Genomic DNA, 18698 nt, shown 5'->3' with positions numbered 1-18698 from the left:
GCCTGCGGACTGTCCCAATGGCGAGATTTTGGACGGCGGTGGTGGCTTGCCCACAGGCTGGCTCTGGCCCCCCTTGGAGGCTCAGAGGTGGGGAGGCGGAATGTGGGGATGGGGTCCTGCCCACGCCCACGGGGGCCCCACCAGGCCTGAGGCAGGCCTTGGATATGGGAATGCAGGGACACTTGTGTTTTTGTCAAAAGCCGCTACGTTTGGGGTGATTTGTGATACGACAGAGACCAAACGCAACTCTCAGAGACGGCAGACAGTCAGCACGCACACCCACGGTTGGTGCGGGAGCGTTTACTTCCCTTCCCCCTGCACCTGGGTTTGCAGCGAAGCAAAGCTGCCCCTACCTACTGGCTAACAGTGAGCGGGACGTGCCCTGGACTCTAATGCACAGAAACGTGGGTCTCGGTGAAGCGGCTCCTCTCCACGCAGAAACCATGGGAGGCCCGCCGCCGCCGGCGGGGCTGGGGTGGCACCTGAGGGCTATTTCGAGCTGGGCAGGGGCAGGGACCCTCCCGAGCGGCGCGGCCGCAAGGAGCATCCGGACTACAGCAGGAGAGGAGGCTTCGCCTCTTCCCCGGAGACAGCGGGAGCCCTCCCTCCTAGGCAGGCGCCCTGGTCCGGTTCAGCCACGACGGCCCCGCGTGGCCCCTGTCCAACCACAGGACACAGGGTGCGGAGGGCCGGCCGAGCTCACACGCGCTCCTTGTCGAACTCGCACAGGAAGGGCAGGGTGGTGCGGCAGGCCACGTCGTTCCAGCCCCCCGCGGCCACCAGCTCCACGCAGTCCTCCTCGTCGTAGGCGTTGTTGGGCTCCCCGCTGCGCCACTTGTGGAAGGTCTGCACGGGGGTGCGGTCGGCGTACAGGAAGCTGCCCTCACGCTCCAGGTCATTGATGCCGATGAACACTCGGGACAGACCCGCCTGCGTGACGTAGGCGGCCAGGAGGCCGTTGGCGGCCTCGTCCTTGGGCATGGCCAGCGTGCCGCCTCGGCCCTGGCAGGACAGCTGCGCGTCCACGTAGGCCCTCTCCTCCTTGACCAGCAGGTAGATCCTGCTCTCGGTCTCACGCACGCCGGCGACAGCTGCGGGGGAGGGCAGTGCTGGAAAGTGAGTTTCTGCGACAGACTCAGTGCGCGTGGGCGCGGCCCACACACGCACTGTGGTGGCAGCCCTCGTTCTCCTTGGGGTCCGGGGTTGGGGGTGGGGGGTCGGGGTGGGGGGTGGCACGGACAGAGAAGGCACCGAGAAGAACCCACCGTTCTTGATGAACTTCAGCTCGGTCGTCAGCTGGGTGACCTGGTTGTCCATCTCCCCGATGGCCTTCCGCAGCTGGCTGCACTCACAGGGGAGGCCTGCGGGGCGGGCACTGTGTCAGGAGAGGACTCGAGGGCGGGGCTCAGGGAAGAAGGGGCTGCCCCCCAAAACAGACGTGCAGCTCAGCAGACCCCAGGGGCCCTCGGGGCCCAGACCCAGGGGACTGTGGGGCTTGGCTCGGGGTGGCCACCATGGAAGTGGAGCGCAGACAAAGCCCTGGGGACGAGGGCGGCGGTGGGACTGGGGTGCAGTGAGTCAGTGTTGGGGACACGGGGTTCCTGTCTCCGTGACTCAGCGGAGGCGACGCCCCCCTAAGAGCTGGATGGAGCAGAGCAGCCCGTGGGCCAAGGAGCCACTGGGGCGCCCATGTGGGGACTCAGGGCTGCCCCCGGGCGGGTGCAGACTTGGCGGCACTGGCCTGTGTGGAAGGACAGAGGGGTTGTGGCTGCAAGGACGTCCAGGATGAGGGGAAGCCCAGGGGTCACGGAGGGCGAATGCCGCGCTGCAGGGCGGCATGGCTGGGTGGAACTCGGCGACAGGCGACCGCAGGCCCCAGAAGGACGGGCTGTGTGCAGGTGGAAGGACCCGGGACCGAACAGGCTCGAGGGTGTGGCGGACGAGGGGAGCCCAGGGCAGCCACGGCCCCGCCTCCCAGCCCGGGGCAGCTTTAGGCAGGAGTCACGCGTTTTCAGAATTGTGGTTTTAACACGCGTTCTGGGTTCCTGGGACCCTCTCAGCAATACCTGGGTCTCCGTTGGGGCCAGGGGGCCCTGCATCGCCAGAATCCCCTTTTTCACCTGAAAAAGAAAAGCAAAGTCAAAGTCACCAAGTAGAGATCGGCCACGTGTCACAAGTTCTCAACGACAACAGGTCACGTCCCCCAGGTGGGGACGCCCCAGGACCACAGGGAGTGATGGTCGGTGGACCCCGATCCTCGCACTCCAGGTATGCAGTGGGGTGGGCCCCTCCCGCGGGGTCTCAGAGCACCCCGTGGCCATCCTCTGCGCCAGCTCTGGGACACCCCACGGCATCTAGGAACACGTGTCGGACGTCACGCGTCCTGACGCCACAAGCAAGCGGCCACTAAACCCGATGCCAGTTCTGTCTGGGTCCCTCCTCACAGCAGGGTGAGCCAGAGCACGTGATCCTGGAGCCGAGGGGCCTCCCCATTCTGCGAAACCGGTCCTCCAGGCCCTGCCCAGAGAGGCAGCCGAGTGGCCGGGTCACCCACAGCCACCCCAGACCCGGGCTCCCGCCACCTGCTGCGTGGGACCCTCCGCACAGCCACCTGCCCCTCCTGTCTCTGGAACAAAACCCGGCCACACGGCCTTCTGGCTTCTCTACAACTAGACGGTGGGCATTCGCTGTAAAGCTGCAGGACCTTCCGCAGGCACCACCTTCCTCCTCCCGGGGAGGCCCTGAGTCCCCGCCGGGGGCCAGCGAGGGCCAGCGACCCCTCCTTCCGTGGATTCAGGGGCATTTGCCGGGGGTGGGGGGGGGCACTGAGCCGGACCGTCTCCGTCCAGCGGGCTCCTCTGTCTCCTTCACCAGCCCCGGGGCTTGGAGACGACGGGCAGCATGACAAGGACCCGCGATGGGGACCTCCCGGGCGGGAAGGGGAGGCAGGACGCGTGGACGTACCTTTAGAGCCGATGGGACCGATCTTCCCGTGGCGACCCACAGTGCCTTTCTGTCCCTTGTCGCCCGCGTCTCCTGAGGAAGACGGATCGGCACAGGTGGTTGACGCACAGGCGGTGCCGCGTCCCTCCCACTGACATCACACGTGTGCACGCACTCGTTCACACACACACTCGTTCACGCGCACACATGCTGCAACACGATGTGTATGCACATCCATGCTATGCACACACAAAACACATACATGCACACATGACACGTGTGCACATGCACACCTTCCCGCTCACCCCGCACAGGCTGTGTGTGAGTCCTGTCGACACGAGCTGGACCGTGGCCAGAGCGCCCAGAGGCCGGGAGGCTCCCCCCCCCCCCCTGCACGAGCTGCCCACGCTGAGCCCTGTCACAGTGCCAGCTGCTGTCTCTGAGGGGACAGTCTGTGTGGGGGCACGTTGCAAAGGTGGGGACGTCCAGCCCTGTGACTGCCAGCGCCGACACCGTCTGCTCCACTCTGCGAGGCGGTTCTTGCAACTACAGAGCCGTCTACCCACACCCCACCCCCGCTTCCCAGACCTGGGGAGGCCCCCGAGGGTGAGGAGGAGGGAGGACCGGCAGGCAGGGGCGGCCCAGGACCACAGGGGCTGTGAGGCCGGCCACCTGTCACCATGGAGCAAGGCTCCGGGCCGTGGGTGTGGGTGGGCCTGTGGCTGCCAGTCCAGGGGGCCTCTGCACAGAGCCGCTCTCAACCCAGCGACCTGGACGCCGTGAGTCCGCGGGGCCAGAGCTCGTCTTCGGGCGGGAAGCATGGCATCCACCCCGGAGTGCATTGGGGAGCCCAGCGGCCTCCACCCCGCCTGGCCACGGCAGCCCCGCGCGCGGCTCTCTGCCTCGGTGCGCCCTCAGCGTCCACGCAGCCGCCTCCCCTCTGGGCTCCGAGGGCTCCAGGCTGTGTCCCCCGGCACTCGGCCCCTAACTGCACTCAACTTGGGGGTTCGACGACGGAGAACGGCCGCGAGGCAGGCCACCTCCGTGCCGAGAGAGTCCATCCTCAGCTCTAGGAGGTGCGAGGACAATGTCCGCAGCTGCCGCAGGCCTGCGCTGCCTTTCCAGCGGGAAAGGAGACTGACGGTGACAGGTGGCCAAGTGCCTGGTGACACAGACGAGTGAGCAGAGAAGCGTCTGCGCGTGAAACCCGGCGCAGCCACCGCACGGGCTGCTGGACTTCCAGCCACCGCGACCTGGAACTCTCTGCAGCAGCTAAGTCATCCCCTCCCGCAGGCGGACAGGGGGCGGGGTCGTGCGGGCCAGCACCACGGCATCTGCACCGACACCCTCTCGGGCCACAGCCCCGCGGCCGGTGGCTCCAAGGAAAGAATCAGAGACACGAGCAGAAACAGAAGCGCCTGATGAGCCCAGAAGGAAGAGAACCCAAGACGGGCCTTTAAAGAGACAGAAAAACACAACCCGACGACGGACAAAAAGACGGGAAAGCTACAAATTCCCCTCAGACCCCTGAACCGATGACTCTGCTTCCTCCGTAGACGGAGGCCGAAGGGACCCCCCAGAGGTGGCGTGGTCAGCGCGCAGGGGTGGCCTGCACGCACACCACCTGTGGGGCCAGGCGCCGACTCGGCCCCCGGGGAGGCGTCACGGGAGCTGCGCCCACGCGGTGGCGTGGCCGGGCGTGTCTTCCAGCTGCGCCCACACTCTAAAAAGGGGCCAGTTTGAGGTTGTGTGCGGCATCGCAGCCCCAGGGCATCGCGAGTCCCCGGGAACAGTGGGCCAGGCAGACCGCGTGTGGCAACTCCCCAGCGTGGGAGACGAGACGAGGAGGCCCAGTCCCCGTGGACGGATCTCCGAGGGGCACGCTCGGTGCCCAGGTTGGCGTGCGGACGACGCATGGGCACTGCACTCTCACAGGCAGAGGGACAGGGCGCTGAGAGGCAGCCGCGCCACGAGACCACGCGAGGACTGACAGACCCACTGTGGCCATGCGTGAGGTGTCGGGAAGGACACTGAGCTCCATGCACCAGTTCTATGTTTTAAACTGTGAGCTATAGAACTGGCTTACTTTTTATCTTTTAAGTTAACTTTTATGAGCAGGGAGAAAAGTGAGACGGGAACGTTAGCACTGGGGGGTGGTGGGGGCCAGCCGTGACCGTGAGGAGCGCCCACACGCATGCACGGCTGTCACTGGCCACACCGCACGCTTCGAAAGGAGCATGCAGCCCCCTCAGAAGAGTCAGACCACCGCACGTGGGCTTAACAGCACAGGTCCCAGGACCCTTCCTGGGGCTGTTGCAATAGTTCGGGAGGCTGGGCACAGCCTGACTGCGGTGCTGCGGGGCCGGCTGGGGGCCGGCCAGGTGAGCTCAGCACTGTCCTCATGCTGAGTGAAGATGCGGGGAGTGCACTCCCGCGGTGAGTTCTGACGACCTGATCAAACCTGAAAGCAGAGCGGTCCACCCCGTCCCGAGTCAGCAGCCCCATTCACCCGGCGCCTCCCGATTGCTGGGCCGCCTGCAGCCCTGCCTGTCCAGCCTGGTGCCGGAGCTCGGGGCAGCCCGGGGGCCGCCCAACCGTGGCCATGAGGACCCCACACCTACGTCAGCAGGACTGCGCACCCACCCACATCTGTGTGTCCCTTGGCTGCCCTCAGGGTTGCTTGGTGGTTTGCACACTCTCACAATTGCACTTGAGCGTGTAACACTCACAGGAGCCCATCCTGCAGGTGAGGCCGGTGAGGGTTGTGCAGCGTGGGCTCCCGTGCTTACCGCCGCCCGTGCACACCGCCCAGGGCCCACTGCAGCCCACAGGCCGGTGCCCAGGAGCACGGCTCAGAGGCCTCTGTGCCCTACCCCACCGCCAGGCTGCTGACCTCCCGAAACCTACACGGGTGTCAGGTCCCCTCACGCCCCCCACCCGGCCTCTCTCGCGCCCTGGCGTGCAGAGCTCCGGGCAGCTGAGAAGGTACCTTTCTCTCCTGTGGGGCCCACTCTTCCAGGCCGGCCAGGTGCGCCTTTGTCCCCCTTCTCGCCAGCGTCCCCTGCGGAAGAAGTCACACGCGTTTAGGACTCTCTCTGGGCGCAGGACCCAGTGTGATGGGGGGGGGGGCAGCAAGAAAAAGCTCGCTCTGTGCCCCCACGAGTCCCTGGGCCTCCCTCTCCCCAGACCTGGCCCCTCTCCTCCTGACCCTCTCCCACACTGACCTCCCCATGGGGGGCTCAGCTCTCCTCCCCAGCTGCTCTCCGGACTGCGTCCCCCCCACCTTGTGTGAGCAAAGAGGAGTATGAACATCAGCGCACGGGGTTGGTGGGGGGGCCGACCAGGACGCGCTTCCTTCTCTCCGGTCACCCCTGGCCAGCTCCCAGTCTGGCCCCAGGGGCCTCACCCCATCTGCTCCCCAGGAGCCCGACCGTCTCACCACAGGTGGCACACGGCCCAGCGTGGGGGTGGGGCGGGGTTACCTTTGAGGCCCGGGACCAGGATCTGCAGGGAGCAGGCATCGTCCACGGTCTGCTGCGCGTGTGCAGGCAGGGCCAGCGACAGGAAGGCCAGGCTGACGAGGGCCAGAGCCCTCTTCATGATGAGCGCGGGCAGGGCACTGACCCCTGAGGGAAGGAAGGGATAAACAGTGACGGAAATTCCCACCAGCAGGCAGCCGGTGACAGTGTGCAGGCCACCGCTGGGCTCAGGGCCACGGCCTCCCTCCTCCCGCGGGGCCACGGCAGCGCTGCTGCCCTGGGGGCTCGGGCCGTGTGGGCCTCCCTCGTCCCCGTCCTGGGAGCTGGCACACAGTCTCTCTCCCAGTCCGTCACGACTGGGCCTTCGCTCACATGAAGGAGTGTTTACAGGCCAGGGAGCCGTGCGGTCTGCCTGGCTGGCCTGGGGAGCTGGGTCCTGTCACGTGCCGATGCCCCTGGCCCGTCCCACCCAGCGCACAGGGCACTGTGCCCCTGGACGGGAGATCCCGTCTCTTGCTGACTCCGCAGCAGAGTCCCCACACAGACGCACGTCCCCGAACAGCAGGCTGGAGTCCCACAGGACAGTGTGTCACAGCATGCGGACTCTTCGGGTCACCCCTTTCCCGCTGCAGGGTGCCCAGGCTCAGCCACAGCGCCCCGGGCAGCTGGAGCTCCCTGACTCTCAGGGTGGGACGGGGTGGAGTTGGAAGGGGCAGGTCGAAAGCTGTCCCTGGGTCACTAGGGGAGTGTCTGACACCTGCCCCTCATGATGTGGCACTTTGGCACCACAGCTGGGGACAGTGGGGTGCCTGCTGGACCAGCGCCCTGGCCAAACGGCATCTCCTCGGTCCACCTGGTCACCTTGAGGTGGAGGCAGGACCCCTGCCATGACTGAGGCACCCGGGGCTCTGCCTGGGGCCTGGCTTGCGGCCGGTGCTCCCTCGGTGGCGGCTTTGTGTGCCCGCCACCACATGGCAACCCGGCCCCGCAGCCAGCGAGGGCCTCCGGAGGAATGAAAGCTCGGGAAGCCAGCATTCGTGTGCAGTGAGCCTGCTGGGCACACAGCAGACACGGAGAACAGTACCCACGTCTCGGGGCAGCGGGCAAGGTCCGGGAACCAAGCACAAAGGGCTGGGGACAAGGGTGAGGCCGCCCTGGGCCCCTGACCACCACACACTCAGCCCCGCTCAGCTGCCCTCCCAGGAACGATGGCAGCACGTCAGGAGGTGGTGGCGCCTCGGGCAGCGCTGACCGCTGCGCTCAGGCCGGCACACCGGCCGGACTTGGTCCCTGGGACGTGAACTGGGAAGCGTCTCAGGTGTTGGGAGCTGACGTGCGCTCTCCTCTCCAGGAGCACAGCCTGGCGGGCAGGTGCAGCCCTCACCTGGGGTCGGCCGCAGTGCAGCTCCCAGGAAGACCAGCGGCTTGCTAAGCACAGATCACTGGCCCAGCCCCACCCCAGCCCCTCCAGGCTGGCTGCTCCGGGGCAGCCCCCACACTGCCGCGCACCCTGGGCTGGGAGGGAGGGAAGAAATGGCTTCGTCTCTGCGAGACAGCACAGGACAGGACACAACCCGTCACCGGATCTGGGTCCCTGTCGAGGCGACTGCCCCTGGGCTGGTAAGCTGAGGGAGCCTGGCACTCCTGGTCCTGAAGGACTCGGGCCTCTGGCCTGGGTCCCAGCACAGGCCCTGTCCCCTCCCGCCCAGGCCGCCCTCAGATCGTCTGGAATCCGCCTTCCTGGCTCTGTGTCTCCCCCTGCGCTGGTCTCCAGGGGCAGAGCCACCGGCAGGGTTGTTTCCTACCTGAGGCGCACGGGAGGCGAAGGGGTGTCCTGACTGTCAGGGGCCCGCGAGGACACTGAGTCTGGCAGCCCCCACACAGAGGCCGGGCGCCCGGGCCGTCCCACTGCCCAGCAAATCAGGCCGGCGCCCCGGCGTTATCTGCAAACAGCTTCCTGTTGGAGACCATCGCTGTCCTGCTGGGGGAGGGCGGTGCTCTGAGTGTGGGAACAGGCAGATGGGGGATCGGGACTGGGGGGCTTGGGCTCCTGCAGAGAGGCCTGACTCCCCACCCACACCCCCGCTATCTCTGCTGTTCTTCTCGTTTTGTTTTTGGAGCAACAAGCACGAGTGTTCTGGAAATCAGTGAAGCGTAAAGAGGGCGACAACGATTGCCCGGGAGGAAACCCATCAGACAGGAGGAGTCCGGCCGACACGCGCCCAGGTTTCACATGAAGCACTTTGTGCAGCTACTGCTTGTCCAGGCGAGGCCCCAAGGGGTCCCCAAACCCACTCCACTAGCCGAACTTTCATTTGAAGGCAACGCATGCCCCAGACACGTCTTGGTGGTGGGCTGGGTGGACCCGGCCTATACAGTGGGGTGGGGCGTCTTTAAGAAAGATACCTGCCCTGGCTGCTGTGGCTCAGTGGGTTGACTGCCGGCCTGGGAACTGAAAGGTCACTGGTTCGATTCCCAGTCAGGGCACAAGCCTGGGTTGCAGGCCAGGTCCCCAGTAGGGGGCACTGGAGAGGCAACTGATTGACATTTCTCTCCTTCCCCTTCTCCCTCCCTTCTCTCTCTCTAAAATGAGAAACCCTTTTAAAATACAAGAAAGACACATCCAGGCTGGTGCAGTTGGCCGAGTGTCGTCCCACAGAGCAGAAAGGTCCCCGATTCAACTCCTGGTTGGCACATGTGCCTGGGTTGTGGGTTCGGTCCCCTGCCTGGGCGTGTGACAGGGGACGCAGCCAGGTCTCTCTCACACATCCGTGCCTCTCTCCCTCCCTTCCCCTCTAAACCAAATGAAGCCTCTTTTAAAACAAGGTGCGACTCCCAGGTGCAGTAGGTACCGGGGCGTGATGGCGGGAGCGAGCGTGCGCTGGGCAGTAGGAGCTGGGAGAGCAGCCCCTGTGGGTTCTGTCTTCCTTTCTGTTCCCTTTGGGGGGGGGCGGGAACTGAGGGAGGGAGACATCGACGTGTGGCTGCCTCTCACACCCCCAACCCGGGACCTGGCCCCCAACCCAGCCATGTGCCTGACTGGGAATCAAACCCATGACCCTTCGGTTCCCAGGCTGGCGCTCAGTCCACTGAGCCACACCAGCCGGGCCCCCGTTTCCTTTCATTGCTCCTCCATGGATCAGAGGCTGCAGGGCAGGCCCGCCAGAGCACGCGCACACCTTGTACACCTTCACCCGGGACAGCGTGTCGTGAGCTTCTCGGCACAGCTGGGAGGAGCCCTCCAGCCACATCAGGCTCTGGCGGAGGCTGGATGTCTGCCCCGAGGGTCAGCACCAGGCCGGGGCACCCTCTGAGCCCTGAACATGGCGCTGGACGCCCTGCCAGCCAGGGGGGCGTCGGCTCCCCCAGACTGCCCTGCAACAGTAGCTCGGGCCCTGCCGTCACCCCAGCAGGGTCTGTCGGTGCGGACAAGGTTGTGCTGAGTTTCTGTTGAAAGACGAAACCAGAAGGACTAGAGCTGCTGTGGAAACTAAAGTGGAAGGAGTCAGTCTACCCGGGCCACAGAGAGGAGCTGCGCACTATCCCCAGCTGGTTTAAGGGGTGTGTGTGTGTGTGCGTGCGTGTGTGTGCAACACACATCACGGTGTTACTCTTTCTGCGCCTGATTATTTCACTGAACAGAACGTCCTCTGGGTCCGTCCACCTGGCAGGCTGGGTCAGAGGTCCCCTCCCTTGAGAGGCTGAGAACCCCTGGGCACACCCGTCATGTTCTCGGCATCCGGCCCTCCAGGGGCGCAGAGCTGGGCCACTTGGCTGCTGGGACGTGGGGGGCGGACCCTGCCCTCGGCTCCACGGGGCTCTCCCGGGGGCGGGGCTGCAGGTGGTGCCCAAGCCTCCTCCCACCCTGCCTTCTGTCTCTCAGCCAAAGTGGGTACTTACCTTTCATATTTGTATTTTTTTAAGATTGTATTTACTGATTTATTTTTAGACAGAGGGGAAGGTAGGGAGGAAGAGAAGAAATATTAATGTGTGGTTGCCCCTCACATGACCCTACTGGGAGCCTGGCCCACAACCCAGGCATGTGCCCTGACTGGGAATTGAACCAGTGACCCTTTAGCTGGTAGCTCAATCCACTGAGCCACACCAGCCAGGGCACCTTTTGTTTTTAAAAAGTGCCAATAACCTGAGAACTCCTCTCAGACACAAAGCTAGGTGACAGTATTTTACTGACTGGCCTACTTCAAGTGGGCTGTCCGTGGGAACCATTCTCACCGGAAGTCACCTCTGCCTACGCGGGGCCAGTGAAGCACCCGTCATCGGAAGTCGCTGGGTCCACCTGCCCCTTCCTCTCCCCCCCCCAACACTGTCGTCTTGGCCCCTGGGAACAGCCTTTCCCCTCGTGAACTCTGACCCCCCTGCCTGGCTGCTTCCAGTGGGAGGAAGGGATCTGGCTGCCTCCTGGTCACTGTTTACATTTCTCAGAGATAGCGGAGAAGTCTGGGCCCCAGCCGGGTGGGCCCCTCGGTCACTGGGTGGGGCTTCCCTGGCAGTCAGAGCCCAGCAGCCCTGAGGCTGGGACGCCGCCCACTCGGCCTCCTGCTCCAGCACGTGGGCTGGGTCCCTTCCTCCCCAGGGCACATGCTCTCGGCCTGGGCACTTGTGGCCACAGCCCAGGTGGCACTGAGAATCGGGACGGCGCCCAGTGTGGGGCGCTCTGGTTGCACACCGAGTGCGTCAGCAAGAGCGTGTAGTCAGTGGGGACACCAATGACCCTACGAGCCCAAGTCACAGCCACATACGTGCTGACCTCTGACTGTGCCGGTAAAACCTGGAGCCGAGAGAGAAATGTTTCAGCGAAAGGCCCATCAGTGGCCTGTGCCTGCGGAAGCCACCCCACCGCACCACAACCCTGAGGTACTGGGCCAAGCCCCCGGCTGCAGGAATGGCTCCCTTTCATGGGACCACCTCCCTGGAGGGCTGAGCCCCGGGAGCTGACAGGCTCCAGGGAAGCCTCAGTGTGAGATGGAAAAGCGACCAGAGCACCAGTAAAGGCCAGAACCCCGCCTGCGCTCCCTTCACCGTGGCGGGCGTACTCGGTGCTCATGGCCCGTCTCTCTGGGTCAAGTCTCAGGCACCCCCATTGTTCACGGGGTCTCATGGGTTCTCACTCCTCCCTTCAAACGAAGCGCATGTGGGATCTGGTTTACAAGGACAAAGACGTTCGTCCACGTGTTCAGCAGATCCCTGGTGGTTACACAGCGCCCGGTGCTCTGCCAGACCCACCCCCTCCCCCGATCAACCAACTGACTCATCACCTCGGGGCAACCACTCAGAACTGGGGGTCCGCTGGTCTTGCCTAGTCCGGGCAAGCCCTCATTTCAGGGAGACACGAAGGCCCACTTGCAGCCGCAGCTCCGGGCAGGGTGCTGCCAGCAGGGCCTGGGCAGACCCGGCCCACAGCGCGCAACCTCGTGCCCGCTGGTCAGCACGAGCTCCAGGCCTGCCCAGAGCTGAATGCCGGAGCTGGGGAGGCACCAACAGGGACGGTTCTCCGGCCCGAGGGCTCTGTCCAGGGGGTCAAGAACTACTGAGTGAGCCACCCCATTTCCAGGGGGCTGGTTGGACCGTCTCAGGCCCAGACAGACCGCCGAGTGAGGTGGCAGCCTCTTCCAGACGTCGCTGCAGAGGACCAAGTTTGTGTAGGATCGTGATGTCCTGGCCGGTGGTTCAGCTGGTTAGACCTCATCCCTACACCTGGGTTGCAGGTCCGCTCCCTGGTCAGGCAGCAGCCAACGAGCGCATCAGCATCTCTCTCCGGGGTCACGGGTTTTGCAAGCACTTGGCACACGAAGAACCGCAGCTGTCCGCTCCACTCCCCACGGGCCCCGGTAAGGCAGCCGCCACCTGCTGTGCCCCAGGGCCTCACTGCCGCTGTCCCTCCCCACTGCCTTCAGTTCTGGGGGGAAACTGCGTGAAGCCCTGTCTCAAGTGACACCACTTAGATTAAAGCCTAATCACACCTCTCATCGGCCGTTTCAAAGACCATTTAAGACCAACCACGAATTCACCTGAGAAAATGGGTCTGGGTCCAGGCCCACAGTACGAAGTTCGGTTTCCCAACTCTGTAAGCACACCCGAGGCCACCGAACTGCATGCCTCGGAACGGCCCCCGATGGCGGGTGTGTTCCAGCGCATGTACGCACACACACACACACACTGATTCCAACACTTTCCCGTCACCTCCGCCCGTGGGAAACACCTGTCTCCACCTGCAGGTCTCCAGCCACTGCTTCTCCCCGCCCAGTGTCTGTCACTCGAGGCCCAGTCTCCGTCCTCTCTGGGGCAGAACTGTCTGAAGCCTGGACCCCGGAGACGCAGGGCTCCTTCCAGTCGCACCGCCGTGCGGAGCCGACTCCGTCTCTCTGGTGCCTCTGTGCAGGTGCTGCAGTTCAGCCACGTCACCCGCCACGGCCACCACACCCAAGGCCCGCACGCGCCCACGTGCCCCGGGGCTCGCAGACGAGCCGCAGGAGCTCTGCCCAAGGGCCCGGCCCTGCAGGAAACTAGCGATACTGAGAACAGCCGGAACCCAGGTCTCCAGAATTTCGAAAGACATGCCTGAACAGGATACTGAAAATGGTCTTTTATTTAGTCATTTTTGCTTACAACTGAAACTCTGGGAACTCGAAATTAACGTCCTTGCCCGTGAGCTTCTTATAGACACCAGAAAAAGTTTCAACCTACGAGGAAAACAAAGACCCCGTCATAGATCACAAAACTCACACAGGTGCCCGTCCCGCGGCCTCCCGGTTCCGTGACGACATGCCCATGTGGCGTTTCTCCCCTCAGCCAACGGCACCGAGGGGACGAGGGCCCTGCAGGGCATACCCTCCACAGTCCCCAGAGGCTGTGGGACAAGATGCCACACCTCACCCCCGCACCTGTGCCCCTCCGGGCCATGAAGATGAAGCCCCTGGGGACCTCACAGTTGGCCCACACTGGGGACACTTCCCCAGCAAAAGAGAAGAATGACCGCTCTCCCCAGACCCTGACCCCCCCACAGGCTCACTGAAAGTCAAACCAGGCAGTCACTTTACCTCCTATTTCCTGATAACGTAAACCATACCCCTCCCTCCCGCCCAGTTCTTCAGGGAGCCCCTTCTGCCGCGTCCCAGCTTCGCCCAGCAGCCCCCACCTTGTGCTCCACGTTGTTCTGCTGGGCCTTATCCAGATGCACCTTTATGAGCCGGCTGCCGTCCAGCTTCACGCGGATCCTCTTGCCCACGATCTCACTGGGGAACACCAAGTCCTCCAGGATGGCGTCGTGCACGGCTGTCAGGGTGCGGCTGAAAGAGCAGGACACAGTCAGCAAGGCCCAGGCTCCAGGCGCCTGTGCCCCCTGCAGGTCGGAGTGGGTGGCAACCTCCAGGTCCTAGAAACCACACTAAGACCAGTTTTCAAACATGGAACTCAGCAGCCCCTTCCACGTCGCCCCTGTCACCTGCAGTGCTGGTGTGACCACACCGCTCACCCACGACAGCTCCGCCGGCCTCTGAATGCCAAACACACCCCTTGCTCGCACGGGGCAGCGTTCAGCCCCGAGACGGGCCATTCAGCAGCTCCAGGACACCAGCCCCTGAGGGTCCCCTGCCCAGCACCCTGCCACACAAACTGCTGATGGGACCTGCCCTCACAGCCCTGCTGCTGACAGCACCTGCCCCAGGAGGCCCCAGAGGGGTGGCAGGGACCAGGGGGCTGCGTGAAGGAGGCCAACCCTCCTTTCAACTTCTGCGAAGCAGCCCAGGGTTGGGGAGTTTCTCCAGGGACCTGCTACTGGGCCGGACACCGCACGGCACCAATCCCCCCTGCCTGCCTGCCAGGCCCCGCACACATGGCAACCGTTTCCTGGTGGCTCTGAGGGACAGCCAAGGCCTTACTGGGACAGGCCACAGACAGCATGCTCTGCGGCCCCCCTCGCCCGTCCGAGAGCAAACCAGACAGCCCGACCCAGCACCGCTGCCCTGGATCCAGCACGTTCTCACTGGCCGGCGTGAGGCAGGTGCACGTGAGGCAGGCATGGGGATCTGTGCAGGACTCCCTCCGAGACAGAGTCGCTCCAGACTGTTATGGGGGCGGGGTGCAGGGGCAATGTCCACTTAACCACCAGGACCAGAGACCAAGGGGTAACGAGAGAAATCCTCGACTCTGCTGCAGGGCCAGAGAAAACGTCCTCCCAGCACCTGCTGTGTGCAAGGGAAAGACGCCCACTGGGCGCAGACACCGGTCTGAAGGCAGGCCGCGCACCTGTCGCTTGGGGTGCAGTGAGCGGTGCCCAAGAAACCAGGAGAGGCAGGTCTGGGAGCCAGAGGACGAGACTGCCGATCAGGGAGCCAGTCCCTGAGCACATGCGAGGCCGAGAGTCTGTCTTCACCCTCAGACATCAATGGGATACTCAGGAGTGAGGTTACAAAACTGCTTTCTTAGGTACCCTGATTAGCAAGCTGAAAGCTCCATTATCTCCTGAACTTACTCTCTCGCAAACTACCTTGAACTCTCAGGCTGCTCCAAATGCTGACAAGACAAGCTCAGAGCACAGAGCCCTCAAATTCAGCCCCCAGAAGCCCTGCACCTGACTTCCCAGCCACTGCCCCCTGGCGCGGTGCAGTAACGCCAGCCCACAGCCCTGCAGTCCCACCCCCTCCACTCTCCAGGGTTTCGGAGAAGAGGCTGAGTTTCCCACACCAGCATTACTACGATGAGCCAGCTCTCCAAGCCCAGGTCAGTTCCCTACCCTGTGCCATATTTACTTTTAAATAAAAACCCGATTCCCCCAACTTTTAAGCAAGAATAAGAATACAAACTGCACACCCCTTAAAGCAGCCCATCTGGAACTCAGTGGGACAGCAGACCGTGTCTCCTTGGAAGGTCTGCAGGGACCCGGCACCCAAGCCCGTGGCACAGGAGCCGGAACTGAGGAGTTGGCTCCCAGCACCTGCATTTGTGCAGAGAACCCAAATCAATCAAGTTCATGCACACTGCCCACGAATGTGCACAAAGGCAGTGACACGTTCAACCCCTGGTGTAGGCACCAGAAACACGTAATTTAGTCTTAATTCACAACAAAACAAAAGGCAAAGATGGTGCACCCCAGCCCCCCACCTGGTGTGCCCTGAACTAGGACCCCCCCTTCCCCATCCCTACACTTTGCAGGGGTGCTAGAGGAATGACCCCATTCTCACCTATGGAACCTCACAACGGGGTTTCCTGTGACCTTGGGCAAGCAGCCCCTCCATGAACAACACGCCTGCACAGCTCTCCTGAACCCCTCCTGTGACCCGGGAGCCAATCGCAGTGCTCACAGCCCCCCGCAAGTCAACCCCGCCCGCAGGAGCAGAGCATGCCTTGCTGACACCAAGGGAAGACTCACCTCCTGGGGCGCTTCTGCTTGTTCTTTGTGCGGCTTTTCCGAGTCGGCTTAGGCAGGATTCTCCTCTGCAAGATAAAACCGATCATGCAGCAACAACAAAAAGACCTGAGGTTGGCAGGAAGAGCTGTCAAACTGCTTTAAAAGCAAAAACATTCACAGGGTGGACTCAAACTCTGAGCAGGTCAAACGACGAAGAGCAAGTCAGGGACAAGCCCCCCTCCAGTCTGGGCCCTGCTCGCCCTGCCCCTATGGACGTTCGGAGCACCCCTCCCCCGTCCAACCGCCCCACCGGCCTCGGCCAACAGCAGGGGCCACAGGTGAACCTCCTGAAGGAAACCCAGCCCAGACAGACCTCTGCCCCTTCACCGGACCACCGCTTTTAGCAACTACATCTGCCCCGAGGTAAAAACGGAAAGCCGCATTTTCAGCATTAATAGCAGAAGACCACTCCGCCTTTGCAACCTGCCCAAGTGCACCTTTCCCTGCTCTCTGCCACCCGAGACGCTCTCTGGAGTCACGACAGCTTGTTCCAATCAGCCTGAGACCCGCAGGAGCCCAAGTCCGCGCACGTGGCCTCGCGGACCCCCGGCCCGAACACCCGACAGCGCCCGCTACCTGCGCGATGAAGACGACGTGCTTCCCGCTGAACTTCTTTTCCAGCTCGCGAACCAGCCGCACCTGGATCTTCTGGAAGGACTTCAGTTGAGGGACCGGGACAAAGATGATGATAGCTTTCCGGCCGCCACCGACTTCGATTTCCTAAAGAAAACACACCCGCGCTGCGGAAGGTCCAAGCCTCCGCGCCCACGCTCAGGTGCGGGGCCCGGAGCGACATCCAGACCCTTCTGGAGCCACTTCCCGCCCTTGTCCCACTGCACCCCGCGCACCGTCGCGCACAGGCCGTACCTTGGCCGCGGTGATGTTCAGCTCCCGCAGCTGGGCCTTGAGGTCCGAGTTCATCTCCAGCTCCAGCAGAGCCTGCGCAAGAGGGCGGAGGCGACCTCAGCGAACCTTGTGCGGCCGCTCGCCCGGGACACGCGACAAGGGCACGCGCGACAGGGAGACCCGCGGTCGGGCAGCCCCGCCCCTCACCTGGGAGATGCCCGACTCGAACTCGTCAGGCTTTTCGCCATTGGGCTTCACGATCTTGGCGCTCGAACTGAACATGGCCGTCTCCTAGAACCACAGAGAGCTCTAGGCTCAGCGGGTCTCCGCGCCCCGACCCACTCCGGGGGCACCATCTGGGGGTACACGCCGCCTTATCCGCCGTATCCCCACCCGGTGAGGGGGGCCCGGCACTCCAAGGCTGACTCCAACGTGTGTCGCCCTCAAAATTGGCAGAAAAGTCCCGGCAGAGAAGAGGCCCCACGCTTACCTGAGTGAGCGCCGGCCTGGGAAGAGGCCTAGGTCTCGCGAGAGTTCGTCAAATCCCGGCAGCGGAAAGGAAGAGGCGGGAACTAGGGGAATCGGAAAAACCACTGAGAAATGGCAGAAGCCTAGAGAGTCCCGGAAAGCGGCTCCGGGGGACCAGTGCGCTGGTAACACTTTTCCTGCTGGGGAGCCTCTATTTCGGAGCCGTTCGCGACAGTTCCCCTGCCGGCTCCCGGGGTTTGAAGCGGCAGCCGGGCTCCCCGGGCCGCGGTCTGGGTGGGAGACCTGGCCAGAAGAAAGCAGCTTTGACTACCCCCGACGACAGGACGTTTAAGAAAGGCCAGCCACCCGAAGACGACACTAACTTCCCACTGAATCAGGGAAACGGAATTTGACCCACATTCCAGTTCAGCCTATGGAGAACCAAACGAGATGGGGTTTCTCGGAGCTCTTTGGAAACGTAGTGCCTTGGGGATGAATGTGCTTCTCGGCTCATGGACTCCATGGTGCGGCGACAGTTCTGAACTACCTGTCCAGGGGGGCTGGGGTCGGGACCCCAGAGGCGGAGGGCAGGATGCTGGGCAGGCGACCCGAGCGGTCGGGATAGTTGACGTAAGTGGGGCGTGATCGAAAAGCCAGGGGGGGAGGCTGTGATGGGAGGTTTGGGGGCGGCGAACTGCTTTGGGAAAGTGCCTGGCGTTCTGCCATGCAGTCTCAGAGACACCCCCCACCCCTCGCAGACCCTCATGGTTACGGTTACCGTGTTACCCACCAATGTAGAAGTGTTTTTATTGCCATTTTACTTTTTACCCAATCTCAAGAGATTCCCCATTACCTTTCCTTTCTCCCACTTCCTGTCACCAGTAAATGTCATGTAAACTTTCTTATGCCTCCTCTGATTGTAATGTATAAAATTAGCTGCAAAACCGCCATTCTCTGGGGCACTTGCTCAATCCGTTGAGATTTTTGCTTCCCAGCAATTGCCAGTTTGGCTCATATGAACTCACAAAAATTGTCTACGGCTTTGAATTTTTTTAAGCTTTTATTTATTTTTAGAGAGAGGGGAAGGGAGGGAGAAAGAGAGGGAGAGAAACCTGGATGTCTGGTTGCCTCTCGTGCAGCTGCCACTGGAGGCCTGGCCCACACCCCAAGCATGTGCCCTGACTGGGAATCGAACCTGTGACCCTTTGGTTTGCAGTCCTGCATTCAATCCACTCAACCACACCAGCCAGGATTGAATGTTTCTTGGGCTGACAATTTAAAATGTAGAACAAGTAACACGATTTTTGTCATAAACTGATCATTTGTTCATCTTTAATATATATTATTAAAAGCAACACCATTCTTCCACCCATACTCGTGAAACATGTACAGGATGAAAAGGGTTAGTGTGACAGTGAGAGCACACATGTATCAACCCAAGTGAGAGACATCAGAACAGCATCATGAGCTCCATTTTCCAAAGGAGAGAACAGACTAAGCAAATCACCAAATTTACACAGCTGGTAAGTAAGTTA

At 62.7% G+C, this 18698-nt stretch overlaps 2 protein-coding genes across 3 annotated transcripts; both read right to left on the bottom strand.

Moving 5' to 3' along the window:
* Positions 1 to 294: 294 nt before the first annotated feature.
* On the bottom strand, positions 295 to 8463 carry COLEC11 (collectin subfamily member 11). 2 transcript variants are annotated; one of them, XM_037151775.2, is made up of 7 exons: positions 8228 to 8463; positions 6426 to 6569; positions 5933 to 6004; positions 2965 to 3036; positions 2067 to 2120; positions 1266 to 1361; positions 295 to 1091 (listed from the first exon to the last, which is right to left on the bottom strand). In XM_037151775.2, the coding sequence occupies exons 2-7, from the start codon at positions 6541 to 6543 to the stop codon at positions 700 to 702; spliced, it is 804 nt and encodes a 267-aa protein (XP_037007670.2). In that variant the 5' UTR covers positions 6544 to 6569; positions 8228 to 8463; the 3' UTR covers positions 295 to 699. The 2 variants fall into 2 exon arrangements, with proteins under 2 accessions (XP_037007670.2, XP_037007669.2); XM_037151774.2 differs by having other exon boundaries at positions 6426 to 6574; positions 8229 to 8463.
* A 4548-nt stretch (positions 8464 to 13011) lies between these two features.
* RPS7 (ribosomal protein S7) lies at positions 13012 to 17284 on the bottom strand. Its single transcript, XM_037151831.2, has 7 exons — positions 17186 to 17284; positions 16903 to 16986; positions 16717 to 16788; positions 16426 to 16569; positions 15811 to 15875; positions 13579 to 13729; positions 13012 to 13123 (listed from the first exon to the last, which is right to left on the bottom strand). The coding sequence occupies exons 2-7, from the start codon at positions 16975 to 16977 to the stop codon at positions 13046 to 13048; spliced, it is 585 nt and encodes a 194-aa protein (XP_037007726.1). The 5' UTR covers positions 16978 to 16986; positions 17186 to 17284; the 3' UTR covers positions 13012 to 13045.
* Between the last annotated feature and the right edge of the window lie 1414 nt (positions 17285 to 18698).

Source organism: Artibeus jamaicensis, unplaced genomic scaffold (genome assembly GCF_021234435.1).
Source record: "Artibeus jamaicensis isolate MK-2021 breed Jamaican fruit bat unplaced genomic scaffold, CSHL_Jam_final contig_465, whole genome shotgun sequence".
Taxonomy (NCBI): domain Eukaryota; kingdom Metazoa; phylum Chordata; class Mammalia; order Chiroptera; family Phyllostomidae; genus Artibeus; species Artibeus jamaicensis.
The sequence above is the reverse complement of the archived record's forward strand: the minus strand, read 5'-3'. Positions and strand labels throughout refer to the sequence as shown.

What these genes read in the sequence shown, in the direction of transcription:
- COLEC11 (XM_037151775.2), bottom strand. Translation starts at nt 6,543, where the DNA reads ATGAAGAGGGCTCTGGCCCTCGTCAGCCTGGCCTTCCTGTCGCTGGCC. An exon ending in CCTGGTCCCGGGCCTCAAAG is followed by an intron (nt 6,005 to 6,425) that starts GTAACCCCGCCC and finishes CTTCTTCCGCAG; the next exon opens with GGGACGCTGGCGAGAAGGGG. An exon ending in TGGCCCCAACGGAGACCCAG is followed by an intron (nt 1,362 to 2,066) that starts GTATTGCTGAGA and finishes CCCGCCCCGCAG; the next exon opens with GCCTCCCCTGTGAGTGCAGC.
- RPS7 (XM_037151831.2), bottom strand. Translation starts at nt 16,977, where the DNA reads ATGTTCAGTTCGAGCGCCAAGATCGTGAAGCCCAATGGCGAAAAGCCT. An exon ending in TGAACATCACCGCGGCCAAG is followed by an intron (nt 16,570 to 16,716) that starts GTACGGCCTGTG and finishes TGTTTTCTTTAG; the next exon opens with GAAATCGAAGTCGGTGGCGG. An exon ending in AAGCAGAAGCGCCCCAGGAG is followed by an intron (nt 13,730 to 15,810) that starts GTGAGTCTTCCC and finishes CTGCTCTTTCAG; the next exon opens with CCGCACCCTGACAGCCGTGC.